The sequence below is a fragment of the Grammomys surdaster genome, unplaced genomic scaffold (genome assembly GCF_004785775.1).
Source record: "Grammomys surdaster isolate TR1022 unplaced genomic scaffold, NIH_TR_1.0 125408, whole genome shotgun sequence".
NCBI classification, from domain to species: domain Eukaryota; kingdom Metazoa; phylum Chordata; class Mammalia; order Rodentia; family Muridae; genus Grammomys; species Grammomys surdaster.
In genome coordinates, this window is record NW_021620278.1 from 767,211 (window position 1) to 791,101 (window position 23,891).

The following is a 23,891-nucleotide window of genomic DNA, read 5'->3' on the forward strand; positions in this document are numbered from 1 at the left end:
AAGCATCCAGTCTTGCGGCTTAACAACCCCAGACTCTTGGCCCTTCAGGCAGGATAACCATTGATGGACTAGCTAGGCCACAGCCTATATGACACTCCAATAAATCTGCTTTTAATATCCATACATATATTCATTTTAGAAGTTTTGCTCCTCTAAAGAACCCTAATACAATAACTTCCTATGTTTATCTCTCAGCAGCTGTCTATGCCCCTAAGGTAAACTATGAAGATGGAATTCAGACTGCCGGCTCACTGTCACATGTTTAGTAAAGGAGATGCTGCTTGCTTCTAATAGCTGCTGAAAAAATTATCTCTGTATGAACATGCCCAACATGGTGAAGCCCCTCTGCCTTGCCTTCTCTACCAGGCTCACTCTTTCTCTTAACTTACTGCTCTTTGAGTATTATATCTTATAGGCACTCTGTCAGCCTCACAGCCCAGGCCCTTCATGCCCCTCACCCCTCCCTTCGTGACACACCATTGTATTTGTCTGGGTAGAAAAGCTCCTTTTCTGAGTAGTCATTCATCAATTGTTTTAAAAATGAGTATAATAGGGGCTGGAGAGATGGCTCAGCGGTTAAGAGCACTGACTGTTCTTCCAGAGGTCCTGAGTTCAAATCCCAGCAACCACATGGTGGCTCACAACCATCTGTAATGAGATTTGATGCCCTCTTCTGGTGTGTCTGAAGACAGCTACAGTGTACTCATAAATAAAATAAATAAATCTTTAAAAAAAAAATGAGTATAATAATTAACTACACTGAGAATACCACTCTGCATTTTTCTTATCTTTTTAAATTCTTAAATGTTGGAGATAAATGTCTCCTCATGTAACCAGGCTGGCCTTGAACTCAAGTGATCCTCGTGAGTCATCCTCTTGAAGACAGAGTATGAGCAAGCACAACCATGCCTGGTTAAGTCCTAAGCAGTTTTAGACTTTGCTTAACTTTATGTTTGCACTCACTTCCATTTGTGCTCCCATACAACTCTGTAACAGAGACCAAGCCCGTTCAGCATGCAAATACACTAAAATAAATACTTGTTAAACAGCTGACCATGCGGGTGGGAAGAAAAGGACATGGGCTGTGTGGGGTCCTTCTCATTCTTACCTGGAGTGCTCTCGTTGGTCCATCCGGGGTGACTCTTATGGACAACATTCCAGAACCAGGCCTCATTTTTTGGTTAGCAAACTGTTGTTCTGGTGGAACTGGACCCAATAGCTCCACAGATGAGTCAGGTCCAAGAACAACTTCAGCTCCATCAAACAGTCCAGAAAGCCCTCCTTTGGCCTAATGGATGTCAAAATAAACATGTATAAGAAGTTAAGGCCAAAGCACAGACTTGGACAATTCTATATACCATCTAGGTAACAAATGAATTGAAAATCTCCTTTGAGGAGCCACAATTGTTAGTCTTGAAAATTTAAAAAAAAAAAAAAGAAGAAGAAGAAGAAGAAGAAGGGTTGTATATAATGGCAAGGTAAGTTTACTACATCAACATGGAAAAATATGGAAAGTTACATGCACACACAGTAAGAGGTAACCCCACAAAGACAGTAGACCGGTTTTACTCCACCTTAGAGTAAGTCTCACTCACTAAAGATAAGTTTATAAAGTAGCCAAATCCAGCTTTGTTTCTTTGAGTACTATCACTGAAGTTTGTCTGAAAATCTTAAATATTCTAAAACTGATCATCTGTCATTCAACTTTCCAACTGAAAAGCCAGCTCTAAAGCAAAAACTTCCCCTATGCTGAAGGCAAAACACCAAATAGGCCAAGTCAATGCCACTTTTCAACTATAATACGGACTGGACACAGTTTGGCAAGCTTTTGGAAACAGTCACAGTCCTGCTATGTTCTCACATGAAATGTAGGTCTACAGTGCAAGGCCCATGGGAACATACCAAAGACTAGAGAGAACGAACATATCAATATTATTTCTTGGTTTGGGTTTCAGAACGTGGCCTTACTCTTTTGCCTGGGCAACCTCAAGCTCATTGCCTCCTATACAGATTATACGCATGCACCACCATGCCCATCCATCTTCGTTCATTTTAAATACTGAGACATATAGGGCAGGTTTCAATACAGTGAAAGCCTTTCATAAGGGTAAGTTTAGAAAGTACATATATAACTTGAAAAGGGCAGGTCAGAAAATGTTTGCAAGTCTTCTATTGCTGTACTTAGCATAGGAATGAAACAAACCCAGTTCCCTATCCAAAACACATTCACAGCAAAGACATGGTGGGCAGATCCAGGAAACAGCAAACACTGAAAGGGGATTTGGGTAGGAGGAAAATGCTCGGAGAAAATTGGAATTACATGGGCTTTAAAAAAAAAAAAAAAAAAAAAAACTAGAAGTAAAGTCAGGGTCAGACCCGGAACCCACCAATTATAACAAGCCTTCTTTTGCCTCTAGAAGTCTGAATTGTGTTGCTAATTGAAAATCCCAAATCCACTCCAGATGTGAGCTTCACATAAGTAAGCAGCTGGCCTTTGATGAGAAATGCTCAGGGCCACAGAGGTAAAGAAAATAAATCTCACCAAACAGAAGAGGCTTCTTATGGCTGTACACAGCACCATGTGAGAGGACAGCCTGACTCCACTGAGAGAGAAACACTGACTATGCCGAGGACCTGCTGCTGGACTGTTGTATTCTGTGAGTTTCATGAAGGGCAGACCTGCATACACAGTCACTGTACAAGCTACCCTTCCACCTGAGCACCTCAGATACCTGGCCCAAAGAAAGGAAATCTAATGTCTGACAATTAGTTTCCAAGGTACATATTTGCTTGTAAAGTACATGGAAATTTATTCTGCCCAAGACTGGCTGAGTTCAGGACAAAAAAAAAACTGTCTAGGCATCTTGCCTGTCATATTTGCTACAACAAAATGCTAATTTTGATACCACTAAGAATGTAGCAATAAGCAAAATCAAAAGCATATATATAAACAAATTGGTTATATAATATGAAATAGTCTTGAAAACATACACACAAAAGCAACACACACACACACATAAATTTAAAAGAAAGCAAAGGGAGGATATGAGAAGGTTTGAAAAGATGAAAGGGGAATGTGATGTAAATACAACATAATCTTGGAAAAATTAAAAAGAAATGAAAGAATACTGGGAAAGCAATTATTTAAAAAGGAGGAGGAAGAGAAAGAAGATAAGGACGACAGTGTACAACTCATGATCAGCTCCTAGCCCTTTACAGAAGAATACTGTAGTTTCCAAGATCTAAAACTAACTACCCCCTAGTTTTAGGCTTTTAGTGGATACTTTTCCCTCTTTTTTTTTAAAAAGTAATGTAGGTAATTTACATCATCAGGAAAAACATTTTCAGAGGAAGAACAAAAGTAAAAAAAGCTATCACATAGGACAACTACTTCTAATACCCTTGATCTGTCAACTTCAAGAACACCTATGGAGCTGAGAGATGGCTCGGAGATTAAAAGCGCTTGCTGCTCTTATAGAGGAACTAAGTTGCATTCCCAGCACCCACATCCAGTAGCATACTGCCACCCATAACTCTAGCGCCCTCTTGTGGACTCTGCAGACACCTATACTACTATGTACACAAACATACATGCACACGCATACTACATACACATAATTAAAATAAATCTTGAGCCATAGGTGTAGGAGATGTGGGATTAGAAAGATTATAAGAGCCAGAATACCACAAATCCTGCTGAGACACATTTTCTCCTATAAACGGCTATATAGAGAGGACAGGAACAATGGCAATATCAATGAACATGTCAACATGGAAGGGGGAAGTTTTGTAGGTCCCACCCCCAGAGGAAAAACTATAGGCAACTAATGACTGCAGGGAGAAAGAGAATTGGTGATGAGTCACCTAGATTAGTCATTAATGCAGAGTGGGCAGCCCTAAAGGCAGAGACACACAAAACCAAAAATGGACTCAGCAGGATGCATTTGTATATACTAGTGCATACATGTGTATCATGCATGCATCTAAGAATAATAATAAAGAAAAGGAGGCCATCAACTTGAAAGCTGTGGGAGCATGGGAAGGAATGGAGAAAAGGTAGTGCAAGGGGCTAGAAGGGGGAAAGGGAAGGGAGAAATGATGTCATTATATTTCCGTTACAAACACATTTTAAAATAAAATAAGTCTTAAAAAAAGAAATTAACATTTCCCATGTAGGAACATATAAATGCACAGCAAAAGTTTCTTGACTGCCTTTAACAAAAATGAAGTAACTAGAGAGTCCTGCACTCTGATTAATTTTTCCCTTTGGATAATTCATCATATATAACATCGTTGAGGCTTTTTGACCCTGAGAGTTGAAAATAGGGTGTCAAAAGCAACTGACCTGAACAACCAGCCCGTGCAAGCCACAGGTCAATTTTCCTTCATGGAAACTCCAGGTCTGTGTTGTGCTGCGCCTACGATCTGGCTTTCTCAGCATCAGTGGCTCATATCTGGACAGAGACATACAATGAGGCCTCTGGGTAGAAGCCTAAGGAAAATCTGAGGCTCTGCCCCTCTGCTTACCAGGACCCCCACCCTGCAATCTAACATGCATCATAGTTGAGCCTCAACACAAGGAAAATCTTCAAAAGAACAGAGTAGAGACCCATCTTGCAGTCTGGGAGAAGCTATCTACTGAACAGTTAAAATCTTCAACTGTCTTCAGGGTTCCATTTCTAAACATTTAATTCTGTGTCTTAAAGGATATATTTTTGGAAATAAATGAAGTAACAATTAAAAATATAAACACAATGATTTTACGGAGAAACTAATACATGAGTAGACAAAGTAACTTATTTAAAGTAACTCATGTAAACTGACCACAGAGTTACTCATAAAAAACAGGTCTGAGTAGTGCTATTAAATTCATTCTTCTTGAAAGATTTAACACATTATTAAAAAAAACCTTAAGAATAGAAACTTCAATTTTAGAGAAGAAGGAGAGACTGAATTTTCAGTAAAATATATGTTTATTTTCTATAAAATATCTTACTATTTGATCTTTCTTAACACCTGTATGGGTACTGTCACAACTTTAAAATTAAATGATACCTGAGAATTTGACAGGCATCAATGATTAAGGAAAAAAATCAAAATAATATACAAATTCTCACGACAGTTTACAGAACTTATTTTCAGGGGAAAATTCCTCAAATCTGAATTTGAAGGCAATGAACTTGACGTAAAAAACTACCCAGCAGATTACCTGTTGTCTGTCACAGCAGCCAGGCCAGCAATATCAAGGATAGCAGACCCCTCAATAGAGCGCGTGGCTGAGGGCTTGTTGGGGTTGTGGGGCACTGCAGAGCCCTCGTGGGCCAGCATTCCTGTCCCTGTCATTCTCCAGAGCTGTGAGCGCTTTCCTGGTTCCTAATGGGCAGATACACAAAGATGTTATCACAGCTAGCCCTGTCCCTCACAATGGGCCAAGGAGCTTCTCCAGTTACCACTGGACTTAGATGTTTCCCACGCCAAAAAAATACTTGACTACAGATTTCATTATTGTGAATTTCTAGCTAGATCAAGTATGAGAAACTCTTTTTTTTTTAAATTTTATTTTGCTATTAGTATATGTATGTGTGTATAATGTGTGTTGAGTGCCACCCTGTGTGACTAATGGTGCACATGTGTGGCAGTCTAAGGACAATTCTCAGGAGTTGGTTTTCTCCTTCCATCATTACATCTGGGGCTCAAACTTGGGTACTCAGGATTATGTGGTACACCCTAACCAGCTCACCAGGCCATACTAAACCCCTAAACCAAGCAACCAAAATTTGAAAGTGGTACAAAGTTTTTAAGAAGTATTCTTTGGGACTGGAGAGATGACTTCACGGTTAAGAGCATGTGTACTCTTGCAGAGGACCCAAGTTTACTTCCCAACACCCACATCAGGCAGCAAATCACAACTGCCTGTAATTGAGATCTGAGGACCCTACCTGGATTCCAAAGTAAGGTACACTGATAAATCCACAAGCCCCCACAAAGACATACACAGGTATAAATAATTAAAATAAACTTTAAAGAAATTTTTATAACCTATATACCAGAAGCCAATGACTGGCTAATCTCCTACCTAGATATCCTGCCATGATTCTCACTCTTCCATGTGATGATGACTTCAGGTGTCTTTAGACCAGAAGAGAGTGCAATTATCCCAAGAATAGACACAGTCCAGCACCTGTAACTGGCATTCTTGTAACTTGCTAGAGTGGGGACAGCAGCAGCCCTTACTCCTTTCAATGCTTATGGTCTCGACAATTACAAATTGATTACAACCAAGTATTAGCTTGGTTGAATTTAAAGTTTATTTTCTATTGATTGCTTTTAATTTTCAACGCACTTAATTTACTAAAATACTTAGATATTGCAATTATGCTTCCAAGTCTGTCACAGGAGTTTATTTAACCCATTGTATAGTATAGGTAATAATACTTATTGAGAATCTGCTGCAGGTCAGGCCTTGGTCTGAAGGATTTAGATACAGTCATTCATTTAACTCTGAAAATAATCTAACAAGGTACATGTTGTCACTGTCCTTATAGAAGAGGACATTATGGCTTGGGGAAAAGAAGTAACTTCTCCACGCTGCCAGAACCAGTGAGCAGTGGGACAGACCCATCTAATTTCAGAGTGTAGTTAACTGTTCTTTCATGTTGCCTCCCTAACACAGCCCACATAACTCTACTACAGGGACATCTCTACCCAAACTGCAACTCTCAGGGTCACACACTCCTAGCATGTAGGAGCTGTACCACAGCAGTGGATACCTCCAGTACCCACTAACTCATTCATATGATATGCATGTGACAGAAAGATAGTTTTTTTCATTCTACAATGTTCCTTATCAAGTGCTAAGAACTGAATCTAGGGCTGGGCAGTGTAACTACTGAGCTACAGCCTACAGAGCAGAAACCAAAGGTTATAATGTGAACATCAGAGTAAAAATGCCCAGATCTGAGACCCAACTGCACAGTCACAGTGAGGAGTTACAGCCTGTGTAATGCAGATGAGGCACTTAAGCTCTTTGAGCCTGCTTCCTGACCTGTCAAATGGGCAAACTAACCTCTCTCTTCAGTTCTTGTGTTAGGTGTGAGCCTGGCACACAAAGTGCTTAGTGTGAGCCTGGCACAAGTGTCTTCAGAACTGTGTGCTATGCAGTTACTCCCACATGTCTAACACAGCATTTCATGTATATCATCTGAGATGGTTCCTTTAAAACCCCTAGGAACTCGGTAAGAAAGTGCAGCTCAGGAGGAATGAGAAAACCAGCTTCAGATGGACGCCAGCACCCACTGCTGCTGCTGGAACTTCTGCCCATGCCAATGATATAAAAGTCAGCCTCCAGCTCCCCAGGCAGCTCCCACAGCCTTGTCTGTGTTCACATCTGCCCACAGTCCCAGCCAGCACAGGAAGCAGCTCAGATGCTGCAGGCTGAGGTAGGACCCAGTTGCCAAGTGAAGACAGCTGGCCTTCAGGGATTTACCTGTCACAAGCTGGAACCATCCAGAACTCTCTTAAAAAATGGAGATGAATCATCTTTCTGGGGTGTCCTTTTCCTCTTTGCTAGCAAATTCGTCTCTAAACCTAAGGTGAGACTGAGGAAGGAAGGAAGAAGTCCATCGGGCTGAAGGTTTAGAGTGGTCCATGACTATTGGAAATCTATCCAGATTTGCATAACCTCAAAGTGCATCGATTACGAATAAGCTACCTTATTCCACATGTAGGGGTATGTTAGTGTAAACATAGTCCTCCATCAGGGCTCTTGGAATTGTAGAATTTAAACTACACAGACTCTGCCGGTCTATGTGTTCCAAATGACAACTCAGTGATCTTCCTCCCTGAGAGTGGTTGCTGCATCTCTGCCAACCCTAACTTATGCCATCTTTTCAGTTTCAACTACTCACTACCACTCTTCCTGTCATTTATAAGATCTCTGATCAAATTTTACTGCCTTTCCCTCCAAATCTAGGCTGGCTGACAAACATATTTTCCTACACTCACAGGCGCACCTTACTTTTCTCATGCTAATTTAGAGTCCATGAAAAGGAGGCCTGTGGTGGGGCATTTTCAAATGAAAACACAGAACAACAAAAACCACAAGTCATGGACTCAGGAGGCCAGGGGTCCAGCAGCAACAGTGAGAGTGTCCACAGACACAGTGAGTGTGCACCCAGTACCTTCAGGGCTCCTGACCCATTTCCTGAGCCCCCACCCTAGCTGCCAATCCTGAGCTCTTACCTTCTTTTTCAGGATGACTCTCTGCGTTTTTGGGGACACATCCAAGACAAGTTCTGCACAGGTAATTGCTTTGTGCGAAGCCACAGGCCTTCCTTTTCCCTCCTGCAAACTAAGAAGAAATAAATGAGTAAAATGAGTATACACACACACACACACACAACAAAGCATAAATTTCTATTAAAGAACAAAAAAGTTGGGCCTGTGCCTGTAATCTCAGCACTCAGGAAACTGAAGTAGAAAGAGAACCAAGCCTATACAAAAGATTCTGCCTCAAAACCAACAAAAATCACAAACTAAAGAAAAAGCCAGGCAAGACGGAGGCTTAGAGCTGCCCCTACCCTTGCACAATTCAAGGTTTATTTGTAAGAACACAAAACTCAAGTGCTTTCCCTGTCCTCATAATTTCACTGGCACAAAATTAAGAAATGAAACAATGAGCATAAATCTTTAAGGGGGACATCATAAAACCAAGGCAGACATCCCAAGGGAACATTAGGATGAGAAGAGTACAATGGGCCAAAAACACCTCTCCTCAGTTCAAGCCTGCGACTCAGAAATCCCAAGCCTTATGGAAAGTTGCAGTCTTGTTCAGCTTTTTTTACATTTTTCATCATTATCATCATCATCATCAGCAGCAGCAGCAGCAGCATTTGTGTAGGGTTTGGGGGACTGTATATATAGGGCTGGGTAAACACACCTGTATATGTACATTGTGTAGTATGGCCAGAGGTCCACACTGGATGTCTGCCTCAATTACTCTATATATTATTAGGGTCTTGTTGGACCTGGGACTGTTTCAGTTAGACTGGCTGGCCAGCAAGGCCCAGGATCTGCCCATTTCTGCCCGCAGTGCTGGTGTTACAAGCACTTGCCACTGCACTTAGCTTTTCATATGAGAACTGGGCTGCAAACCCAGGAACTTCAGCTTATGGATAAGGCCCTGCACCCACTGAGCCGTTCTTAGCCTGCCCTGGAGGATGTGCACAGTGCTTGAAAGATGCTTAATTTAGATCACCTGCCTGTTTGCAACAGTCCTTACTATTGCAGAAAGTACTAATGAGTTCAGTTAAAAATTAGTCATCTAGACATCAAAAGCATAACAAAATTCAACAAATTAGATTTCACTGAAATGGAAAGATTTTGTTCTTTAAATGATACCATCAAAAAATAAAAAGACAATTCATAGCATTAGAGAACAAAACCTGCAAAAAAGATACACAAGCAGCTGCAAAGCATACCAAGAGATGGATAGATGGCAGGGACAGAGCCCGCAGCACTTCTCAGGCCCACACAGACCGAACGCATTTCAAAGAAACAGAGGAACAAGGCATGAACCCAAGACATTACACTCAGTAAAAGGTGCCAGACACAGGAGGTCTGAGGTGATCCTAACTGCAGGGACTACCCAGCTAGCAAAGCCCCCAGGGACAGGAAGTGAAGTGGGTCAGTGGTGGCTGAGACCTGGGAGGAGGGGGATGAGGAGTAGGTGCCAATGGAAGTTCTTTTAGGGATAACAAAAATGTTTTGGTGAAATTAACAAAGTGATAAATATAGTAAACGCCACTACCTGTTCAGTTTGAAATGGTTTTCTGTTATGTGAATCTGACCCTCAATGAAAATTAAAAAGCCCTATTTTTTTCTTCTCTGTTATTAACTCTTCCAAGAATGCAAACCAACATCATCAGCTATACTCTAAAAACTGGTTCCAGCTCCTAGCACCCTAGTGGGGTCCAGGTTCTGTCCCACTGTGTCAGGGTTCCCAAGAGCTCCTTTCCCTCCCTGTTCCAGTCTCAACTTCTAAGCTCCAGGGTCTCCATTAGGACTCTCCCTTTAAAGAGATCAGTGGCTGCTGGAACTTAGAGAAAACAAGGAGCACGTGGGACTTGCAACTAGACAGAACTGGTTTTGCAGGCACTAACCTTTAAGCAGGTCACATTGGTCAGTGCCATAGGAACAACCCGAAAACAAACATCACCAGCCCAATGTCAAGATAAACACTGCAGGAATTCAACATCCAGGAAAAGACTTGTCAGTGTTGCTTAATGCTAGGCTCCATGCTTGGGGGTGGGGGTAGGGAATCTGGGAAGAGGAAGGGGGAGGGGGGTCCTTAAAGAAAGAAGAGGTGAGACGCTAGGGAAAGCAAGCTACAAAGAGGATGTGGTAGTCTCTCAGGGTAGATCCTGAGCCTGAGATCTGGTAGACAAAGAAGGGATCAGCTGCCACTTGTTTCCTTGGAAACTGCCTAAAATTTAAAACCAGTGAATAGTTAGAATATTATGCTTTGCATGAACAGTCATTGTGTCCAGAATTACCCAGAGAATGTGTAGGTGGCAGCAATGTAAATGAAATTTTCATAGTACAACTGTCGGTTATTCTGGAAGTCGTTCATATTGCAGTTGATCTCTGATGAGCCTGCCCCCTTAACGGTCAGTGTGATGAAGGGTGGGAGGGTGGGCTCATCCCAGGCATAATCCAGTGATGTCATGGGCTTCACTTCAGTCCGCAGCCTGGGTTCAGCTACGCCATGCTGAGTGAAGACAACAGGAACCTAGAGGGCAGAGGGCTTCATTCAGGGCAGTGTCCACTGTGGTACTCACATACCCAAACACAGACTAAAACAAGAAACAGAACCTTATGATTTCCATTTAGCATTTAAGATTATAGAAATTCTCACTGTGACTGAGCAACAGCAGTGCACTCAATTGTTACTGGGCAATCTGATTCCTTCCTTTGCCTATGTTGTAGAATGTCTACAGAGAGCACTGTGTCAACCAAATTCTTTTGGGGGCAGAAGGTTTACTTTAATCTGGACGAGGCAGGTCAGCCATTAAAATAATTAGCAGAAGTGGCTGGAGAGGTGGCTTCGTAGTTAGAAATACTTGTTCTTGTGGAAGACCTGGGTTTGATTCCCAGCATTCACATGGTAACTCACAACCATCCATAACTCTAGTTCCAGGAGATCTAACACCCTCTTCTGATCTATGAAAACACCAGGCACATTTGGTGTACACACATATACATGCAGACAAAATGCTCAGACACATAAAATGAGTAAGCAAATCTAAAAATAGTAACAACAGCAGCTGAAACCATCTCTTAAGAGTGGAGTTTCAGGGCCACAGAGTTTTAGTAAGTGTTGCAATCACTGTGCCAATAGCTTCCACCCTGTACCACGTGAGCAGCCAACCTTCAGCAGCACTGATACCTTGGAAAAGTTGTCAATTCTGAAAGGTGGTGGTAATTGATCTGTGTCACTGAAGGAGATCCTATATGTAGCTCCTCGGAGAGTAATCTCCACCCGTAGGAAGAAGCATTTTCCCAGGGTGTCTCTACAGAACAAGGATCAAAGGCCAAATTAAAAGGAGACAGGTCCAGGAAATTCAATGTCTTCTGAGCTCTGAGGGTACCCGGTACACACATGATGCACAGGCACACATGCACACAAACATTCATGCACGGAAAATAAAAATGAACCTTTAAAAAGGGGGGAGGGGGATAGGCTACAGCCCCTTCACTGCTTACTCACAACACTGTGGGACTCAGCAGGAGCAGGAGGAGGAGGCAGGGAAGAGCCCATACAGCTCTTGCAAAGCCCACAAGGAGAAGCTCGCAGCCAACTGAAACTCCAGGCTCAGGTGATGTAACTGGGCCTCCTCACACCAGCACTCACATCACACACACACACACACACACAAACATGCATACATGCATATAGTTAAGACTAAAGCTTTGAAAACTTAGAAAGTAGAAACTAGGAACAAAGCACAAAATGGTGATTTCCTCATCATCTTTTCAGATGATATTATTCTATGAAGACCTGTGAAGGGGTTAGGGTGTAGTTCAGGCGTTTAAAGTCATTTTCTCGGACACAGTGAGTTCAAGCCACACCAGAAGCTATACGAGACCCAGAGGGAAGATGTACAATGGTGTATTGTGTATGTATGTGCACTTCATTAAGTGCATTAAGATATATTACTAGAGTTTAAAAAGAACTTGTTTTTACAGAAGAATATCAATTAACAAATGGAGAAATTAGAAAATCACCATTTCCAATCCCTGACATAATAAATAGTTCCAGTTGTATAAAAGTTTTGGAGAAAAGGAACACTGTGCTTAAATAATCCTTCAATGGATTAGTCTTCTTTACGGGCCGGGTAGTGGTGGCACACGCCTTTAGTCCTAGCACTTGGGAGGCAGAGGCAGGTGAATTTCTGAGTTCGAGGCCAGACTGGTCTACAGAGTGAGTTCCAAGACAGCCAGCACTACACAGAGAAGCCCTGTCTCGAAAAACAAAAACAACAACAACAACAAAATAGTCTTCTTTATGAAAATGGAAAGGTGAGTCTGCAGCAGAGGGAGCAGGTGGGCATAATGTTGGGCACCATGACAGCCAATTGATCAAAGCACACAAGTAACCAGATCAGTGTGCCACAGGCCTTCTGATGTGAAAGGGGATGCACTGATCACATAAGCTGGAACTATTCACGCAAAGGACTGACCTAATCTACATACAAGGCACCAGCATCCAAAAACAGAAAAGAACATGTCCTACATGACAGCACCACGGGAGCAACTGACAAACACCACTGGCTGACAGACAAGAGGGACAGGTGGGCCAGGTCCCCACTACAAGAGGTAAAGTCTCTGTAGCAACATTATATACATGACTGCTGACCAGATCCCAGACCAGAAAGACTGGGCTGCAGTGAAGGAAAACTCGACCACTCATTCAGTCTGAACAGATTATCTATTAGAAACCATTGTGCAGGTACTAAATTCCTTGCATGTGTATTAATGGTATCATAGTCATAGTATTATTATTTGTTTTAAAAACAAAGATATTCTCCTAGATACATATCATAAGCATTATTTGTGGTAGGTGCTGGATTTAATACAGCTCAAGTATCATGATGACTTCAACTTATTTTCTTACAGTTCAGCAAAGTGTGCTTGAACATGCTCAACCCACTGAGCGGGTGTACGGAGAGGGAGGGAGAGACTAAGGGACAGAAGTAGGACTTGGCAAAACGCTGACATCAGTGGAGGTGTGAGATGGAAGAGGCTCCCTATACTGTTCCTGAGAATTCCCATTCAAATTGTTTCCAGATGAAACACTGGGGAAAGGAAAAGAAATGGATGGCACCGGTCACGCGGTAGCTTAGAATACACATTGAAGCCATTTTTAAAGGATTAACACGAGGCACACACCTTCCTCTCCACCCCACTCTCACCTTTTTTAAAGTAATCATGTTTAATCCCAGTTCAATGAATGGCTCCCAAGAAGCATGTTTTTAGCAGAATTAGAAAAAAAAATCATAAAATTTCTACAGATCTCAGGAATTCTGAACAAAAGAGCCACCAAAACCAAGCTGAAGGTCTCTTGCTGCTTATTTCAAAAGGTGCTATGAAGCTACAGCTATCAACACTGATGCTAGCATACAAACAGGCCAGTGAATGAATGGGAAGCCTAGAAACAGAGCCCTTATCAGAACTGCCAAATGCCTTCCAACATCCTGGAGAAGCTGAACATGAACACTAGCAACAAGTGGACCCTCCCAGGTACACCACACACAAGAGCCGAGACTATAAAACCATAAAGCAAACAAACAAGCAAAGCTTCATGGCCCTGGATCTGACAATCATATGTGGCATCAGAAGCAACCAAAGAACCAATAAACTGATTCCACAACACCACTCTCCCAGAAGACAAGCAGTAGCATCAACAGGCAGACTAGGAGACTGTAAATCACATGCCTGGACAGGGCAAACATCCAAAAGAGCAACATTCAGCTCAGAAGTGGGCAGAAGATCCAGTGAAGGCAGACAAATGGCCACTAAGACATGAAATGACCACTGGAGAAATTAGTGCCATCTCGAGGGGCTCAGTAGTACAGCATCTGATGGCATTTCTGGGAGCCTGGAGTGGAGTAGCCATTATGGATATCCCAACAGGAAATGGTACGTGTTAGTAAAACTGTGGAGAAACTGGAGTCCCCAGCCACAGTTCACAGTAAACTAAAATGCTATAACCCTAAGACAACACAGCATTGCATGGCCTTGAATGATTAAAAATGATAAAGTCAGTGGCCTACATCTGCAATCCTGGCCACTCAGAAGGCTGAGGTGGGAAGACTGTTGGGGCTCCCATTTCAAGAATATCCTAGACAACACAGTAAAACCTTGTATTAAAGAAAAATAAAATAAAATTATAAGTGGGCATGGTGGCATATACTTTTATTCCCAGAACTCAGAAGACAGAAAGTCAAGCAGATCTCTATGAGTTCAAGGCGAGCCTGATCTCATATAGAAAATTGCAGGCTAGGCAAGGCTATAGAGAGTAAGACCCTGTCTCAAAAACAAGCAAACAAACAAACAAACAAACACCCCCATATAATCCAATGATTATATTCTGTGTCTAGATACAAAAGAACAGAAACCAGGGTCTGGAATGTATATGTACACATCTTTGCTCAAAGTAGGAACCAAAAAGTGGAACCATCAGCAGATAGATAAACAAAAAGTGGAACAGACAAATGACAGTCTTTTTAAGGAAGAAAATGCTGACCCATGCCACACCGATGAACCTTAAAGGATATGATCCTATGTAAAAGAAGATAGTCAACAAACAAAGACATGCTGCACATTTCCACTAATATATGTTCTTGAGTAGTCAAATTTCTAGATATACCATGTAGAATGGAGGCTGCCGAGGACAGGGGCAAAGAAAACAGGGAGTTATTTAATCGGTGTAGAGTCTGAGTTTAACAGGAGATGAAGCAGTGGTCTTTTGAGAGTCTAACCAACCCTTTTACAGGGATCTACTAAGACCATCAAAAAACACAGATATTTATATTGTGACTCATAATAGTAGCAAAATTACTGTTATGAAGTAGCAATGAAATAATTTTATGCTCAGGGTCAACACAACATGAGGAACTGTATTAAAGGGTTACAGCATTAGGAAGGTTGAGAACCGCTGCTCTAGAGGCTCCCCATGTTGCAGGATATTTGATCACACTGTGAACTCCAAGATTGTGTTATTTACTGAAAAAAAAAAAAAAAAACTTGTTTCTAGTTGTAGTGTGGCTCAGCCCTTAGTACACACCTTTAATCCTTCTGGCTGGAATTCAGGCATGCCCTTAGTACACATCTCTAAGGTAATGTTAGTTTGTAGAAGGAAGCATCCATGTTTCAAAGTGATGTCTAATTGAGTGGCAGACAAAGTGATGAATCAGAGAAAACTTTGACAGAATAGAACATGCCCAACTCTCACAAGAAGAGAGAGGAAAAGGAATCAACTTGAGGGCCAATGCAGAGAAAGAGAGGAGGCAGTTTTACCAGGAGAGCTGTACAGAGATGGGTTGAAGAGAGAATAAGCTAGACTCGGGTGAAGAAAGAAGGAGCCAGAGAATGAGAAGGAGCCAGAAGATTTGAACATATTGCTAGGGTTACTTTCAGGCCAAGCAGAGCAATTCAGTCAAAGGCTGAGACAGAAGCTAGATTGAGTCAGTCAGTTTGAAGAAGAGATTGAGCCTAAACAGGTGCATTGAACCAGGATGCCAAGCTCAGAAAGAACAAGCTCATTCAGCAGAAAATCTCAGAGGCTAAAAATATTCTAGGCCTGGATTAGATTGTATGGACTATAGAACTTTTCAGGGCTAGGCCTAGGTTAGTATCTAGAGGCAGTAAGCCTCAGAGACAACAACGACTACAGGAGAATAAAAGATACTTTAACATCCGTGTGCATCAGTCTGTGTACTCGCTAGTTAAAAGTATGTAGCACTGTGAGTGCATACAAGCTGGCCAAGGGGTGTGTGAGAGAGACACAGAGGTCTTTGTGCTCAAAGATAAGCACTTGGAGAGCCAGGAATGTTGAACACACAGGGTTGTTCCTTCAAAGTGAGAGTTGCATATAACCTGTTATCTGCCTAGAAGGCTGAGAGCCTAGTGACCTTTTTGCTATCTGTGTGGCTGAGGCCACACGAGCTCTTTTCCCCAGACCACTATCATGAGCTTGTCAATCTACAGAAACTATATGGAAGATGTTATATGTATCTTACAAAGAGTTTTGATGTAGTCATGTCTTAAGCTTTACTGTTCACACAGACTGAGTTAATTATTACCTGGAAAATTTTCACCAAATTGTGCTGTACTTCAATATGCCTAAAATAAACTACTCAGAAGTAATTTGAATCAATACAACTATTGTAGTGTTGAACAAAACTCCCTTCTTGCCTGCCTCAGATCCTTACTCTGTTGGCCTTGGTGGTTGCAGAGACCCTCACATGTGTAGCAGCAAAGTGAATGTACACTGGCTGGTCCAGTGTATGGTCAATAAGGGTTATCACTGTGGCCGAGAAGTTGAAGTTCATGGTCAGGCTGAACAACCTACAAAAAAACTACTTTCAAGGTAAAATAAATAAATAAATAAATAAATAAATAAATAAACAAACAAACAAAACAAACCTAAAACCCTGTTGTTATTCAATGGGGCTAGGAACATTCTCAGTGGCAAAGTGCTCACTAAGCAAGTATATTAAACGGGAGGTTCAACTGCAAAAAATATAACAACAATAATAAAAGCGTTTGATGAAACAAGAAGGGAATTAAGTCATCCTGAAGGTGGTTGGTTTTTCAAACAAGGGCCTGAGGCTCACTGGGGAAAGCAAAGAAGATAAGATATTTAGGTTTTTCAACTTGACATAACCAAAAATCACCTGGGAAGAAAATCTGATTGAGAGGTTGTCTCACATTGGGTTGGCCTGTGGCTACCTCTGTAGGGAATGTCTTAATTCAGCAAATCAATATGAGAAGGCCTAACCCATTGTGGTAGCACCATTCCCTAGGCAAAAAACCCTGAACTCCACGGCAGTGGGGAAACAAAGCTAAGCACATGTAATAAACAGGTGAGCGTGCACACACTCATTTCTACTCCCCCCGCCTTCTTGGCTGTGGATGTGATGTGACAAGCTATTTGGAGTTCCAGCTTTAACTTCTCCACGATTTTGTACTATAACCTGAAAGTATAAACTGAAATTAATCCCTTTCTTCCTCAAGTTGTTTTTTGTTTGTTTGTTTGTTTTGTTTTTGTTTTGTTTTTGTCTGAGTGTTTTATCACAGTAACAGAAATGAAACTAGAAGGCCTGATAATTTACCAGAACATCACAAGAGAACATTCAAATGCACAAGAACAAACAGAGAGTCACCATCAGTGGTAACTAAACACAGACAGCGACTTTGAGTTACAGGCAGTCACTCTGGATTTGACACACCCTGAAAACCACAGAACTGTATCATCACTTAAAGCTGCCAATACCTTCTATAACTCATACCACCAAAATGCTCACACTTCCTTGGAATTTTACATGAAGTCTATTTGAGCCATAATTTCACAAGTCCACTTAGTGTGTGTGTGTGTGTGTATGTGTGTGTGTAAAATTAATGTGCCTCAAACAAAGCTATGTTTGTCTCTTTCAAGCTTCAGACTTACCTCATATTGATATGGAAGGAATTATTTTTATTAACTTCAAAGCCTCCAGACCAAATACAATTGGGAACGTCCATCAACCTGACACACAACAGCTGATCGTAGTCATTGCGCGGCCAGTGGAAGACCACACTAGATCCAGGCAAGGTGGAAATGTAGCCATTGGGATTGGCTGTTCCCTAAGACACACAGATCATGGGCTTTAGTGAGTCTACTCAATACTTGAACAAGTCACATACCTTTCTTGCAAAGTGCCTACTCTGAGCCTTATCCTAAGCAGGAGCTGTTGGGTCACTCACAACACAAAACATACAGTCTTGATAAGAAGCAAGCCTCAACATTAAACTCCCTGTTATTAAACAAGCTCTGGGCAATCATCAAAACAAACTGCTTACCTGTCCCCGGGCAAATTCCCTTTGTGCAAATGCAAGCTTGTGAGATGATTTATTATCTAATAGATAACGAGGGGCAAAGGTGACCATACAAGTGTCAATATATCGACCTCGGCCTTTCTTGACATCAATACCTATAAATGACAAGAACCATTTCATTGATTAATCATGACAGAAAATTCTTGGTCTGACAAAAACGAATAGCTTTCATAATTCTTTAGTTCTGAGCAAACAAGTATGACACCTGGAGAAGGTATGAAGCCTTTCCAGAATGGAATGGACACATCAATTGCTCACAATGTATTCTTCCTTATTCCCATTTAGGCTTTAGAAAGTCTTGAGGAGGAGAGCTGGCAAGATGGCTAAGTGGTTATAGGTACTTGCCACCAAGTCTGACAACCTGAGTTTGATCCCCGGAACTCAAAATGTAGAAAGAGCGAACACACTCTTACAACTTGTCCTCTGACCTTCACACAGGCACCATGATAAATACACAAAATAGATAGATAGATAGATAGATAGATAGATAGATAGATAGATAGATGTTTAAAAGTTTCAGGGGTAGTTCCAATATCCTTTTAAATCCTAGTTTCTTTACCTCGAATAAGCCATTATAACAGCAGCAAAGACACACAAATGTTGGGTCACACAAAGCTTAGCTTTCTGTTTATGTATCAGAGCACTCAGACAGATCCATATGCTACAATGATGTTTATACCTGGGACACAAACTTCACCCCAGAAAACCTGCCTTTGTTAAAGGAAAGAGTGGAAATCTCAGACTACTTAGTTAAATTCTGTACCAACCTGAACTCAATCAAGCACTCTAGCTAGAATCTCCTCTAGAAATTTTAGCCTACTGTCCAATAATCCAACTCATAGATGATGCAAGGATTTATTTATTCAATAAAAAAATACGTCTTCCCTGCTTACTAATTTAACTTATATTCAATGCTAGAATTTATTTATTCGTTAAAAAAATCACAAAACAAGTTTCGAATAAAGAAATTCAAGGGCTGGAGAGATGGCTCAGCGGTTAAGAGCACTGACTGCTCTTCCAGAGTTCATGAGTTCAATTCCCAGCAACCACATGGTGGCTCACAACCATCTGTAATGGGATCTGATGCCCTCTTCTGGTGGGTCTGAAGACAGCTGCAGTGTATTCCTCATATATATAAAATAAATAAAATAAAAATTTAAAAAAAAAAAAAAAAAGAAATTCAAGTCACACTGAGCTGCCTTGTAAAATCTGATGACAATTAAAAAAAAAAAAATAGTCAGCCAGAGCAGCACAGACACTCTAATTCTGGTGGGCTTTGTGTTTCTCTTCCATCCTAGTTTGCCCTGGTAGACTCCCAGGAAATTGAGCTGAGATCAAATACACACAAAATCCTTTGTTTTCAAGGTGCACATCCCCAGCTTTTCTGTTTGGGATTGTGCTGTAAACACTTCCAAGAAAAAGCTGGTTGTAAAACTAGGAGTTCACAGATTACTTTGACAACACATACACAAATGTAACAAACCTGACCAACATCCTATCTTGGCCCATCCTTCTACACCTTCACTTGGAAGAACAATAGAACTCGATGACAGATCTGTGAAGAACTCTCCTAGCACACATGTTAACAGATACTGCAAGGCTACACATGCACACATGGCTACTCCTGCAGACATGGTTATATATGCATTCATGGCTACTACTGCAGACATGGTTACACATACACTCCTGGCTACACCTGCAGACATGGTTACACATGCATGGACATTTACATGTGTACTCACTGGTCCACTTGCTTATCTGCTACAACTCTGTGGCTCTTAGCAGGAGCTGTGCTAGAAGGATTAACTTTCATCCTTTCCTTTCCCAAATCTGTCCCAAACATAGCTTCCAGCCAATCTGGGTACCTTGTTTTGGAAAATAAATTAAGGGCAAGACAGCCAGCATGAGGCAGCCTTTGCCAAGTTAAGGGGTGGAGCAGACAAATGTGAGAATACTCTCTTCAGCTCAAATAAAGCTGGCTTATTTTTAGGATCTTTATGTCCACAGCAAGGAGGCAGTTTGAATGGGAGTCTGAATACAAACCCAAGTTAAGCAATCTGAAAACGAAACTACACCTGGACAATTCGTCTGAAGAATCCCCAAGTAGCCAAGATGGCTCAGCAGCTATCAGTGATTGCCTCTACAATGACAACCTGAATTCAATTCCCAAGCCCCACATGATGGAAGGAAAGAACCAAACTCAAGCAAACTGTGTCCTAATGCATGTCTCTCACACACATACATACACACAGACACACACACACACACACGTTCAAAATAAATAAATAAGCAAATGAATAAATACATTTTTCAAAACCCTCAAGATTAAACTACCCCATTTTCTGTAGCATTCAGAACAAACTGGACCATCATAGTTCTTCATCCTACAAAACTGTAGACCAACACCAACAATGCGTACTGTTCTAGAGAATCCTACGACCTCTTCTGGCCTCCCTGGGCACTACATATGAACATAGTACACATGCTATAAACCATGCAAAACACTCATACAAATAAAATAAATCTTAAAAAAAAAAAAGAGTTGACTAAAATGAACAGCTGCTGCTTCCTTGGTTACCCAAGAATCTTTCTCAGGAAGTAGCACTCAGGTGCTGCATGTAGCTTGTGCTACTGTACCAGGCAGGGCACTCCCAGAACTACAGAAAGCTCTATAGGGCCAGGCAGTCTAGATAAATATGGCTGTGAAGTCTCTGGAAATGATTTATTACAAATACTCATTGCTAACATATTAAACCTGGGGAATACTTAAATCCAACTGACCCTGAACCTTAAAAAAGTGTTCTATGTGTCCTCAGGTGGCTCTGAAGAACATGGGTACAGAATGCTCCTTGCCACAAACAGGAAGACAAACAAGTTGGGGGGGCAAGTTGGGATGATGACATCCCTGGGTACATTTTATTGTATTTCCTGCCTCAAATTCACACACCTATGTCCTGCTTCTGCACTTCTCTGCTTCTCTTACTGACTGATACATCTGGACTGTCACTCAAACCCTCTACTTCAGTCCCAGGTGAATCCTCCTGACCTGCTCAGAGTTTCTAACTTTGAATTAATGTGTGGAAACACTCGAAGGATGGAAGTGTTTTAAGTGTTTTTAATTATTCCCCTGGGGGGGGGGAGTGTTTCAGAGAACATATCTATGTAGAGATCAATCCAGCACTTAGAGAGGAGATATATGACCATAGTCAAATCAGAAAACCTGCACTTGTTGCCAGGCCAACATGCATAGCTAGCTGTTTTACTCATGGAGGTCTGGGATCTTTGGCCAATGATCCCAATCCTCCCTCAGCCCCAAACATAACTCACCAATGTTGTAGATGAGACCTGGGCGGTTTCCTTGTTGGATGACTTTCAAAGCTCGGACACCACTGCCACCATCCAGGGAAAAGCCCTGACACCAGCCAGGCATGCCTTCTGGATGAATCCCTCTTCCAATTCTCATGGTACAGCTGTGGTGGGAAGAAGAGCAAACATGGATACCTCCACAACAGGCTCTAACAAGGAAACACTGTGACTGCCACTTGGTTAGGTCTCTCCCACTGACTTTCAACCTTACCTCCTATGAACCTCAAGCATAGCAAGTCAATTAACTCCAGAGGAATTAACTCCAGAGGTAGCCACAGCACAACAGTGTGTGGAATGACTGAGAACTGCAGCTAAGCACTTTGGGAGAAAATGTCAGTACTGTCCATAAGCCGGCCACATGCTACAATCTTGCTCCTTAAAATCCAAAGACTCAGGGAAAAACCCTGAGCAAACACTGTAAGGTGAGGCAGCTGGGGGATGTCTTTCCAGGAACCAGTATGATCACAATGGTAGAGCACTGATGAAGTAGCTGGGGTCTCGTAAGAGAACCTGTAAACAACTCCAGAACACATGTTCCAACTCTACCACAATGTGGCCTTAGGCAGGTAACACCATCTCTATGCTTCTGAGGAGAGAAACTCCTGGATGTGTTGTCACATGTCTGGCTGTCTCTCCTCCAATAGCCACAACTCTGAATAACCACAAGCCTTCTCTAGACTTAGGCTGGCTATGGTACAAACACCTGCATCCACTGGAGTACACTGGGGACCTTCATATGAGGATTCAGCACTACCCTACAGATAATGGTTAGAAATAAGGGACACCTCCATTATTGTTAGACTAGGGCTATAAACACCTGAGGAAAACAGAATGCCAAAACCAACAAAAGAAAATTAATGTCCCTACATGTCTTAAAGAGACACCTCATTTAATCTCATAAATAAACCCCCACCGGCAGATTCCCATGAATTTTGAGATGGTGCCACATCACATGTGGGATTTGCAACCCTCCCATAAACAGCATCAGCTGGATCCATGAGCTAAAGACTTCACCAAGAACAGACTGTCTTCTCCCTAATGTCACTCCTCTCCAGGACACAGAGCTTCTAGCAGAAAGAAGATGGCAGAAGAGACAGGAATGCCCAGTTCCTCTTCCATGACACAGTTACAAATAAGAGTCCTACTTCAACAAAACATTAGTACCCTTCATACAAGCTCACGAATGGTTTATTTTCAGTATCAAATAACATATAACTTAGGGGTTTTGTTTTGTTTTGTTTTAATCCTATTAAGTTAGGATTCCACTGACGCCAAGCCAGGCCTGTGGGCTACAGGACAGTTCTACTTAAACGGGTAGTTTCTGGCTTTGCTGATCTCCCACCCATGCTAGCTCATTGCCCCTCCCATACATAGCCACACTTACAGGTTTGGCTGTTCTTTGTCAGCATAGCAGAACAGAAGAGGGCTCAGGCTCCGTGCCAACTCATGCTCCTCAAACTGGCCTGCAGCATCTGTCTTTGCATTGTCCTGTCTGAAGATCAGTGGTAACCCTTTAGGAAGGAGGGAAAAGTTTATATCATTCCCACCCAGTCTACCCATGAAACATGCAAACAGCTAAAGGGGAAAGTCACCTTGGGAAAACAGTAGAAGGGAGTTCATCAGTGGGCCCAGACCATTGTTTGAGGACCATCTAATGAGCACCTTGACATGGTCATACATAGGGAAGACTGAACAGATCAGACAATAGAGTAATCTGTCTGCAATGGCTCCAGTTAGTCAGCTGAGCAAAGGCATCCAAGTTCCCATGTCAAAGGTCTACTTGAATGGTCTCAGTGTGTACCTGTCTTGTTGATTAGCCAATATGGTGCGGAAATGAAGATCTTTAAGGATCCTTCTGCACGGCAAGCAATGCGGATGGTGAGGTTGAGCTGCCGCCGGTTGATGTCATAGAGTCGCATTCTGACCATGTAGTTCTGCGTCCCAGGTGGAATGAGCAATTCTTTACAGAGTGGAAAGTTTTCCAGGGACACCCCTAAAGGTACAAGACATTGGCTTTTCTGGAGATGCACTTAAATTTGTCAAAAAATACCCTATAACAGAAGTAAACTGGAGTTCTTTTAGAGAAATCACTAAGGATCTACAAGGTAGAAACCTCAAGGCCACTTTCATCTTGTTGGCTAAGAACAACTATAAAGCAACCTAGGGTCCACTTGTCTTTTTTTTTTTTTTTTTGGTTTTTCGAGACAGGGTTTCTCTGTATAGCCCTGGCTGTCCTGAAACTCACTCTGTAGACCAGGCTGGCCTCGAACTCAGAAATCCGCCTGCCTCTGCCTCCCAAGTGCTGGGATTAAAGGCGTGCGCCACCACTGCCCGGCTGGGTCCACTTGTCTAATTAAGAACTTTGT

General features: G+C 41.9%; 1 protein-coding gene across 2 annotated transcripts in view; it reads right to left on the reverse strand.

The window, feature by feature from the left end:
- The window catches only part of Vps13d (vacuolar protein sorting 13 homolog D), a 219,532-nt gene that overhangs the window by 96,265 nt on the left and 99,376 nt on the right, over window positions 1–23,891 (reverse strand). For both annotated transcript variants that reach the window (XM_028786006.1, XM_028786007.1), the window contains 11 exons: window positions 23,327–23,518; window positions 22,910–23,036; window positions 21,487–21,629; window positions 18,124–18,254; window positions 17,732–17,907; window positions 11,447–11,570; window positions 10,554–10,789; window positions 8,242–8,350; window positions 5,210–5,373; window positions 4,346–4,454; window positions 1,109–1,288 (listed from right to left, as the gene is read on the reverse strand). In XM_028786006.1, the coding sequence (XP_028641839.1) occupies window positions 1,109–1,288; window positions 4,346–4,454; window positions 5,210–5,373; window positions 8,242–8,350; window positions 10,554–10,789; window positions 11,447–11,570; window positions 17,732–17,907; window positions 18,124–18,254; window positions 21,487–21,629; window positions 22,910–23,036; window positions 23,327–23,518 (1,691 nt within the window). The remainder of the gene's footprint in view (window positions 1–1,108; window positions 1,289–4,345; window positions 4,455–5,209; window positions 5,374–8,241; window positions 8,351–10,553; window positions 10,790–11,446; window positions 11,571–17,731; window positions 17,908–18,123; window positions 18,255–21,486; window positions 21,630–22,909; window positions 23,037–23,326; window positions 23,519–23,891) is intronic.